Below are 11,260 nucleotides of genomic sequence, written 5' to 3' on the forward strand. Positions count from 1 at the left end.
TATTATTATTTTTATGTCAACATTAAACTTTTATCTTGAATCTTTCGGATCTGAATATTCATGCCACAATAAAGAAAATTACATTGAGAATTATGCTAGGTAGCATTCCACATCAAAAATTCTGTTTTTATCATTTACCTACTCGAGGACGAGTAGGAATTAAGCTTGGGGATGCTTGATATGTCTCCAACATATCTATAATTTTTTTATTGATCCATGCTATTATATTATCTGTTTTGGATGTTAATGGGCTTTATTTTACACTTTTATATTATTTTTGGGACTAACCTACTAATCCAAAGCCCAGTGCAAATTGTTGTTTTTTTTGTCTATTTTAGTGTTTCGTAGAAAAGGAATATCAAACGGAATCCAAACGGAATGAAACCTTCGGGAGAGTTATTTTTGGAACAAACATGATCCAGAGGACTTCGAGTGGACGTCAAGCAATCAATGAGGAGTCCATGAGGCAGGGGGTGCCTACCCCCTGGGCGCGCCCTCCCCCTCGTGGGCCCCTCGTGGCTCAACCGACCTACCTCTTCCTCCTATATATACTCATATACCCTGAAAACATCCAGGAGCACCACGAAACCCTATTTCCACCGCCGCAACCTTCTGTACCCAAGAGATCCCATATTGGGGCCAAGCTCCGCCGGAGGGGGCATCGATCACGGAGGGCCTCTACATTAACTCCATGGCCCCTCCGATGATGTGTGAGTAGTTTACTTCAGACCTTCGGGTCCATAGTTATTAGCTAGATGGCTTCTTCTCTCTCTTTGGATCTCAATACAAAGTTCTCCTCGGTCTTCTTGGAGATCTATTCGATGTAACTCTTTTTGCGGTGTGTTTGTCGAGATCCGATGAATTGTGGGTTTATGATCAAGTCTATCTATGAACAATGTTTGATTCTTCTATGAAATCTTTTATGTATGATTGGTTATCTTTGCAAGTCTCTTTGAATTATCAGTTTGGTTTGGCCTACTAGATTGATCTTTCTTGCAATGGGAGAAGTGCTTAGCTTTGGGTTCAATCTTGCGGTGCTCGATCCTAGTGACAGAAAGGGAAACAACACGTATTGTATTGTTGCCATCGAGGATAAAAAGATGGGGTTTATATCATAATGCTTAAGCTTATCCCTCTACATCATGTCATCTTACCTAATGCATTACTATGTTCTTATGAACTTAATACTCTAGATGCATGCTGGATAGCGGTCGATGTGTGGAGTAATAGTAGTAGATGCAGGCAGGAGTCGATCTACTTGTCACGGACGTGATGCCTATATAAATGATCATGCCTAGATATTCTCATAATTATTCGCTTTTCTATCAATTGCTCGACAGTAATTTGTTCACCCACTGTAATACTTATGCTATCTTGAGAGAAGCCACTAGTGAAACCTATTGCCCCCGGGTCTGTTCTCCATTATATTAATCTTCCGTCAACAAGCTATTTCAATTACCTTTTATTTTGCAATCTTTACTTTTAATCTTTATCATAAAAATACCAAAAATATTATCTTATTATCTCTATCAGATCTCACTCTCGTAAGTGATCGTGAAGGGATTGACAACCCTTTTATCGCGTTGGTTGCGAGGTTCTTATTTGTTTGTGTAGGTACAAGGGAGTTGCATGTGGCCTCCTACTGGATTGATACCTTGGTTCTCAAAAACTGAGGGAAATACTTACGCTACTTTGCTGCATCACCCTTTCCTCTTCAAGGGAAAACCAACACAGTGCTCAAGAGGTAGCAGCACCTCGCTCCATTTCTTCTGAAGGAGTTCCCGAAGCCATGCTGCAACACCTGCTTTGGTCTCAACTATTCCTTGCTCTGCAAATTCTATTTCGTCAAGCAGTGCTAATTCTGATTCTGAGGATTCTTCGGACGTGTAGTTCCTTGTATGCATTCTCTTTCCTTTTTGACACTTGTTGACAAAAAGTGGGAGAAGAACATCGAGTGATAGATGAATGGGGTATTTGCATGGTGTTTTCTTTTGCCAGTTGCTTCGTAGTCGAACTCTTTGGTGTTTCTCAAACAATTTGCATGTTGAACTTATCGAACTGCCTATGGTGTTGGAATACTCGATCGTCATGTACTGATTAATAACCCCCCTGCAATGCTATTTGCTTCCAACTATCTGTTTGCAGGTCCTATCGAAAGTTTGCTCCCATGCAATGATTATCCTGCATAATTATCTTTCACGCAGGGAAAGTAAAAGTTTTGCCAAGAAGGACATCAATTCAGGCTTATCCAGTCAGAGACATTTTTACTCCTTGAATCTATGTGTGTGTTATGGTTGGATACGCTATTCATTATCTCTCATTTTCTAACCTTGCACGCGAAGAAAGTCAGCTTCAATTTAAAATCTCATGAGATTTATCTATATGACTAACAAAGTGTTTTTCCTCACATATATCCTTCGTATCTACTTTGTTACAGGAAAACATCATCTGAATATTAACTCCTCCGAGCAATATCCTTTATTTCCCTTACTTTGACAATTCTCGAGTATCTACGTACCTTGCAGGGAATTTACATCTCGTGTGGATTCAAATCATGTTCTGAGAAAACCTTAGTGACATATCCTTCGTCACAAATCATTTCAAAGTATTGATTATATCTAATTCTTTTCAAAGATTGTGTGACAGGAACCATCTCAGACAGTGTCGAGTGCATTGAAAGAGACCACGAATGAGATCTTATGTCAATAACACTCATACGAAGATTCACCTTGCTTCCTTCCGATTTAACTACGCACTTAGATGATGCATATCTTCAGGGGGAGCATGCGTTATCTTTGTAATTATCTCTCGTTGTTCATTATCCTTCACATTCCATTCCATTCATTATCTATCATTCGATGTGTTCAGTTTTGTCAACAATCGTCCAAAAAGAGGGAGATTGTTGGTGCAATACTGCCTTCCTGTGTTTTGGAGATTGTTGACAGAAACAGGTATGGACTGATTTGTTTGCTAGTGCATATAGAGAGAAATAGTCCATACAGAAACTGAAGAGAATGTTGTCTCCGGTGCCAAGTTCGAGTAACTTCACCGAAGTACATCTGTGCTACTGAAAAGAACGAGCTACATCTGGTGAAGATATGTAGACGAGAAGATTGCTGTGACGGAATTATCCTCTCGAATGATTGCTGCTGAAGCGAAGCATTTGGTTCGGTGTTGTTGTTCGAAGAAATTGGCTGCAGCGAACGGAAGTCGAAGACAAATTGAAGACATAGTATTCTTTTCATCTTTCTTCCTTTGTTCATTTGAGTCATAGGACCTCTGTACTATTAAGAGGGGTATAGATTCTCGAAGCTTAGATCCGTTGTGATGCTTAGGCCAAAAACTATGAAAGTTGCGAGAGAACTCTCTTTGTGTTCTGAGCAAATACTTGTCGGAAAGAGACTGTGATCTTCTTCGCCGCGAGAGATTTGTCTCAGACCGAGGAGTTAGCATTACTTGCTCCACAAGCAATGTTACCATTGTGCTCAAAATCCTACCGTTGGATTCGTGTCGTTCGGCCATTGGATTCTCTCGATGTCCAATTTGGTCATTTCCCATCAGGGAAGGCTGCAGCTATAAATAGCCACCCCGCACCAGCTTTGTCTGGTGGCTGCTCCGCTTAAGATTTTTGAGAAGATTAATTTGAGCACCCCCTCTCCGAGTGATTTGAGTTTAAGATCCACCAAGAGAAAAATCAAGAGCCCAAACTTAGAAAGTGGTTGAGCATCACAGTAGTTCTGAGTTAGAGTTCTTGTACCTATTACTCTTGAGAGTTGCGCACTCTCTAGACGGATAGGTTTTGGCTCGAGTGATTGAAGAGTTGTTGTATTCACCGAGCTAGATCTTCAGCAAGCAAGAGTGACTGTGGTTTGCGAAGGTCGACTGAAGGTTTGGAGATTGCCGACATGTATGTACATGAGTGAAATCAACTAGAGTCTGATCAGCTCTGAGTTGAAGAAGAATAGGGTGAAGAGAGTTTATCTTCCGTGTTAAGTCACATCCCCTCCAACCAGACGTAGCCCTTTAGCAGAAGGGTGAACTAGTCTACCAAATTCATCTCTTGCCATCAAGCACCACTAGTTTATTCTACTTTACTGCATTTCATTCAGCAGTTTACCTTCATGCTCTGTGTTGATAGTTTATCCGATCTTTATCACCTGTTGTATCATTCATTTGCTTTGATCATCTCTGTTGCTCCCCTTTGGTCGATATACTCTCGGTCCTAACAATTGGTAACAAAGCGAGTACTCATTGTCTCTGCTTATTAAAGGCCTAACGTCCTTGGAGTTTTGAGTATGTCATATGCAGGTAAATCCTCGCGCTCTGAAAGATTTCCTATCTTCGATGGAAATGACTATATCTACTGGAAGGAAAGAATGAGGATCAGAATTCAAGCTATCAACTTCGATCCGTGGCAGATTGAGCAAAATGGATACACTATTCAGCAACCGGATGATCCCAATTCCGATGACAAAGTCAATCTGCCGTCGGATGCTCAAGCAAAAGATATCATCTGTAGTAGTCTCTCGAAAGACATTTTCTTTCGGTTCCAAATGCTCGACACTTCAAAGCAACTTTGGGATGCTATAAAAAATGCTCATGAAGAATTCATTGCCAGAACACAGACTCACACTCAAATGCTTCGTGCCATGTTTACTGGCTTTAGAAGCCTTCGAAAAGAAAGTGCTATGGAACTCACTGGTCGGTTTACAAATATTGTTGAAAGACTTCATCAACGAGGAGTAACTGATATCACCGATAAAGATGTGGTCAACAGGCTGCTCAGTGCTCTTGACGCTACCTTCAATCCCATCATAGCAGAAATCAAGCAAAGACCAGATTATGAAGAACTTCACTATCTAGAGGTCATGACGCTGTTATCACTTCACGAAGAAAAGATGGAACTGGAAAATGCAGATCAAGAATCTTCTTTGGAAGGTGAAGGAGAAATTCTCTCAAACTATGGCAGTTCACACAAAGAAGAAGATATTAAGAATCAACACACCATCACCAGAGAACTAGAGATACTAACAGAAAGGCTAAGTGATCTCGGACGACAAAATTTATGCCTCATGAATGATGACAAGTTTGACTTGCCTCAATCATCAAGAAGGTTACCTCTGAAAGAAATGAAGTGCTTCAAGTGCAAACAATCTGGTCATCTCATAGCAGACTGTCCCTGCTGGGAAGGAAAACCTAGCAACAGATGGAAATATCTTCACTGCATTGGATTCACACGAATGGATCATCATACTAAGCTCTCGAAAAAAATGAATATTCCTCATCTTATTCGACGAGACTAGTCACTGACGTGAAAGCCAGAGCAACCATCAAGTCAAATATGAAGAGAATATCACAGCTGAATAGAGCATGTGCTGATATGACCCTGGATTCTGAAGAGGAGGCGAAAGACTCTGAATCAGATGATGAAGAATTTCATAGAAGTATTGGAAGGAGCAACGCCTTCATTGCCTATGAATCATCAGAAAATTCACTCGAATCAGACTCCGATGATGATGCCTCAAGTGATGATGAACCAATCGCATTCTGTCTCATGGAAAAATCATCTAAGGATCAGGTATCAGCAAAACACAAAAAATCCATGAATGGATATTCTCCTGAATACATTGCCTATGCTAAACTGGTCAATATTGCAAAATCTCAACATGATGAACTTGAAATGCTTGAGAGGAATCTTAGGAAAGCCGAAGGATTACTAATCGAAGAGATGGAGAAGAATCAAAAGTTTGATGGAAGAGCATGACGCTTTCTCTTCAACTATTGATGATCTTTCTAACAAATATGATTCTCTTTCAGTTGTCTTCGAGAGTTTATCTGATGAACTCCTTAACATGTATCAATAACTTGAGTCTCTGAAAGAATCTCATAACATGCTTGCGAAAGAGAAAGCTTTTCTCTTCGCCGAGCAATCTGTTCGGCTTCCTGATGATTTTATGCCTCCTTGCTTAAAATTCCTAGAATGTAGTAATGTTGATTCTCATGCTGAAACTTCTAATGTTTTCATTGAGAATATTGCAACTACTACGAATGATATCACTAACCCCTCTTCCAAGGAATTTGTTGTTGTTACTGAGGAAAATTGTAGGCTAAAGGACTTGCTTGAGACAGCATTGCTAAGGATCCTAAAAGGGCATCAAACTCTATGTGATGTGCTCAAGAAGTCAATACTACAAAAAAATCCTCAAAAGGAAGGATTGGGTTTCGAAAGAAAACTCAACGTTGATGGAACCTATACTGGACTCCCGAACAGTATCCTCGAACGAGTTGGGTTCTTGCTAAAAGAAAAATGCTCGAACCTGCCATTCTGTTAGGATATGATACTTTCATTACTGTTGTTCCTGATGAGTCTGATGACTCGAACTACAAATTCTTCAAACAACAAAATGGTAAGGTTTTCGCTCGATATACTGGGACTAACTGCTGGTCTGGTTCACCCAAGAAGCAAATCTGGGTGAAGAAGTGCATTACTGAAAATCTATCTATCACTTCTAACTTGAACATGCAGAGTAATTCTCTTCGAGATAATGATTATCATTCGCGGGATGGCTTAGGGGAGTTTCTCAAATGGGTATCGATCAAACCTTCAACATAAGGAGTATATGCGTACCTCCTCAAATCATTATGCTCATGTCTCTGGAAATAACTTCAATGCATATTCATATAATTACTCTCAAAGTGCACAGATGTCTTGTAGATCTCGCCAAAAGAATACTCCTTCTCAGACGAAGCAAAATGAGATCCTCATTGCCCACGCAAGTGTGGGTTGCGAAAAAGAACTAATCCTCTCTTGGAGATATTATCTTAGGAATTCCATTCGTTTATTCTTTATCCTGAGATCTATATTATTGGTGCTAGTTCCTTGTGTTTTCATTTGTTTTCTTTTCTTTTTGTTGTGTTTGTGTTCTTTCCGTATATCTCATTTGCTCACTTCAGATATCTTTGTGTTCATCCTGTTGTATTCTCATCGCTGTCTTCATCATCTCTGTCATATTTTACGGTTCATCTGTGTTAACTTATTGCAGTTTCCTTTCGATGCTCACTTCATTTTTTATCTCATGTTACTTCATGTGATTGCCTATAGCATTACTATCATTGTGATTAAACATGTGTTACTGCAAGCCTGTACCATAGTTGCTTCCTACGTTGATAGATATGCTCCCCAACATCATGCTTGATTGAGCTGTTTTCCATCATACTTTATTTTCGCTGTTGTGTTTGGGATCTGTTCAAAACATTCAAAAGAATTTTTTAATCTCCCATTCACCCCCTCCCTTTGGTTGATATACTCTCGGTCCTAACATCTATAGGCATAATTCATTGTTTGTCTAATTAATTAATTCCATTAACGACTCGGTTTCCAAATTGATTCGGTGCGGAAAAAATTGCTATTTAAGTGGACATATGTAATTAATCGTCTTGATAATTAATTGCATTAATGGTTTGATTTTCAAAGTGATTCAGCGCTTGATTTCCAAATTATTTTTGCATTAATGGCTACTACGAATGACGACTACTTAAATATTTCCTTTAATAATAGAGATATTACACATTTGACGGACCTCTTAAGTGGATTCATTTCTGCAAGGCTATCGAGTATTGTAGGACACATTTTAATGATTTTCTTGATGTTTGAATGGACACTCTTGATTTATTGAGAATGTAGCCTCTCTGACTCACTATATGACCGACAAGAAATATAATATGACCGCCTCCACGAACGCCTGTATCCGGCGGTCCGATGACCCGCCTGCCACCACAAAGGTGGGAGTGTGCAAGGAAGAAAAACCAACATGGAGGGGTGGTGGTGGGAGGTGAAGGCGAAAATAAACCATGAAAGAGAAAATAAAATGTGTGTACGGCCTACCAACCCCCCCCCCCTTAAAAGTAGGGATATATGTGATTTGGTAAGGTAAGAAAATATATGTTATTTTGTAAGATAAGAAAAATATATGTTATTTTTGTTGTATTAGAAAAGTTGTGATTGCCATTTAATAGTAGAGATATTGAAACAATAAATGGCAGCACATTAAGGAGTGCTTTTTTTATAAGGTAATCGAGAAAAATCTTATGTCTGTCTTTTAGGAAAGTGATCTCACATATATGATGTGATTTCTAAATTCTTAATTACATAATTGAATTGAATCAGCACATGCCAAAGAAAAAAGGAAACAAGACCTTCCCCTTTAATGAGATTTGATTTTTTTAATAGAAGGGGGGTGGTGTGAGGTGAGGCAGAAAAAAAATCAGACGAAAAGTGAGGAGAAGCTATCAACTCCCTCTTTAGAAGTAGAGATTTTAGTGCTATATTATTATCTTCTATACGGTGACTCTCAAATGCATTCTTCACAATCTTGCAAAAGAAGGTTGAATCCTAGCGAGGAGAGTTAGTACATCACTTATCCTAAATTAATGCATAACTTTTCCATGTCTAATCCTAAATTAATGCATCACTTATCCTAATTAATGCATCACTTCCTCAAGCTCAGCGTACAATGGCCTATAAATAGCAACCCATATGCAGCATATGTGATTCAAAACAGAAACATAATACAATATAGAGCAACTGTGCGCACATCTTAGTGATTAGCATGGAGGCCAAGCTTGTAGTCATCCTTGCGGCCTGCTTGTTGATTTCCTTTAGCAATGGAGGTACGCATGTAGTATACAGTATCGTTTTCGCACACAAATACCTGAACACATCGCTACTTCGCATTTGCGATGTCATTTTGCGAGGGTTTGTGGTTGTTGCATGTTATGTATATTTGTTGGGTTGACCGTGGTGTCATGGAGTTTCTTTCTTAGCGAGTAGTCCGCATGTGGTCTATATGTATCGGTTTTCGTCCGGTTTTCCGTTAATTAATTGGGCAATTCTCTTCTTCTTAATTAATCGATGACGCAAATTTTTGCCTCCGTTTTAAAAAAAAAATCTAAATATTCTCCATTTCATATGTACTTCCTCCGTTCCTAAATATTTTTTCTTTTTAGAGATTTTAAATGGACTACCACATATAGATGTATATAAACATATTTTAGTGTAGATTCATTCATTTTGTTTTGTATGTAGTCATTTGTTGAGATCTCTAAAAGCAAATATTTAGAAACGAAGAAAGATCACGTACACCAGGAACTAATGACCAGACAATGCAGGAGATGCACAGTGCACGGTGAAAGACCTCGTCGTCGCCCAGACCACGGCGCCGACGCAGCCCGGAGAGACGTACCCGAAGCATGTGGTGACGGTGAAGAACACTTGCGTTTGCATGCAGCTCAACGTGAAGATGGACTGCGCGGGGTTCGACTCCTCAATCGACGTCGTCCCTGCTGACACGATCACGCCGGACGGCGACAATGCGCTCTGCAACCTCAATGGCGGTCGTCCGGTGTATGGAAACGGCACGGTCACGTTCAGCTACGCGTGGAGCACAGACATCAGCTTCCGGCCCGTCTCGTCGTACATGGAATGTTCCGTAGCACCATAATGTTTAAGGACTCATTTTACAAAAAAATGTTTAAGGACTCTAAAAACCATGGAAAAGTATACAGCTGGTAGTGGAAAGAACGAAGCGCAGGAAATAAATGGAGTATACTTGCCGACTCTTATTTATTTATTATTTTGTGGGGAAATTTTTCGGTTTATTCATCAACGGTTTACCATGATGTTTAGATACTTCCTCCCGTTCTTTTTAAGTCTACATATAATTTTTGTTCAAAGTCAAAGTATTTTTATCTTAACATAACTTACAGAAAAAAAATATCAACATTCACAATATCAAATTAATATTGTTAGATTCATGCGAGAGTATTAAATGTTATGTGCCTGGGCACCTAGGTGCCCCAAACATATATATAGTATTGTAGTTGTTGATATTTTTGAAAATAAATTTGATCAAACTTTGTAAAGTTTGACTTAATCCAAATCTAATAAGCGGAATAAAAATGACCGGAGGGAGTACTCCGGCAGACATGCAACGACAGATGTTTTATTAAACGGATGCAAGGACTCTATGTATTTTTTTTAATGAAAACATGCGCACAGCTTCCTCTCAAACGGCGTCACAGGGTGGTGTCCCAAACACTAGTCTTGTTTCATTTGTTCGCCCTCGTCGTTGCATACCGTGCATCAAAACTCAAGCGATGACCATGGTCATGGCCAGGTGGTCGAAATTGTCCAGCAGGCGATGAAAACATTTTATTTCATTTTTTGAGAAAACAAGAGCTTGTATTTGGGATCACAATCACAATAGTGGAAGGGAAAAGCAGGCTCACGATCACGAGCACCACAAGCATCACAAATTTCACGCCTTTGGTTTTTGCCCAATGACCATAATCTCGCAATCTGCTCGGTCATTTTCTAAAGCGGCACCAAAAGGTTCGGGCCTTTGATTATGGTCACTGATCTCGAAGCAGGTTTTTGCCCAGTGACCATAATGTCACAACCTCTCTAGGACACCACAAAGGGGGCACAGTCCATCGATAGGCCCATGTCATTTGATGACCTCAGTCCTCGACGGGAGACAATCAGGCATAAACTGCCACACAAAGATCTTGATCTTAAAATGGGAGGCGTTTTGCACAAAGGTGTGGACCACACAAAGAGTCAGTGCACGACATAGAGTCTGGTATGCCGAGCCGGTAGAGAACACCCCCGACGAGGACAAAAGCATCGACAAGAGGGGCCGGCCGAAGGGTGACCCAAGCTACAGTTTTCTCGGGCCCAAGGGGTTGTTTAGATTGCGCCAGGGTCCACCTCACCAATCGCGGGCGCACCAATTTATTGGCGGCCGATTCCGCCACCCGCGTCTCGCCAACAAATTGGTGTTGGATTGAACTAGTGCGACAGGGCAGGCCAGGGCACACCGATTATTTGGAAGCCATCTAAACACCTACCCTATGCATGATTAACACCAATATTTTGGATAGGCATCGATGGGCGTCGATCCAAACAGCCCCTAAATGTCCATAGGAACAAGACGTTCCAATTTCCATTGTGGGCGGCCGAGGCATGCAATATCATCGGGTCCGAGCACATAGCAAAACAAGTATAGGAACTCGACAAACAATTGAGATCCACCCCAACCATGTGTCAAACCAGAAGATGGTCCCGTCTCCATCACCTATGGGAACAGATAACCCAAGCTGAGTCTCGTGCTTGATCGACTGGATATACTTCCAGAACTGGGACCCCTCCCTATGCTCACAATTAAGAAGAGGATACTTTGCTTTCATAAGTAGTAGCCAC

At 40.4% G+C, this 11,260-nt stretch overlaps 1 protein-coding gene across 1 annotated transcript; it reads left to right on the plus strand.

Moving 5' to 3' along the window:
• The first annotated feature begins 8,560 nt into the window (after nt 1–8,560).
• On the plus strand, nt 8,561–9,661 carry LOC119312981. Its single transcript, XM_037588818.1, has 2 exons — nt 8,561–8,670; nt 9,169–9,661. Exons 1-2 carry the CDS (start codon nt 8,610–8,612, stop codon nt 9,498–9,500), a joined length of 393 nt encoding a protein of 130 aa, XP_037444715.1. The 5' UTR covers nt 8,561–8,609; the 3' UTR covers nt 9,501–9,661.
• Nucleotides 9,662–11,260: the final 1,599 nt, after the last annotated feature.

This window comes from Triticum dicoccoides, chromosome 1A (genome assembly GCF_002162155.2).
Source record: "Triticum dicoccoides isolate Atlit2015 ecotype Zavitan chromosome 1A, WEW_v2.0, whole genome shotgun sequence".
In the NCBI taxonomy this organism is placed as follows: Eukaryota; Viridiplantae; Streptophyta; class Magnoliopsida; order Poales; family Poaceae; genus Triticum; species Triticum dicoccoides.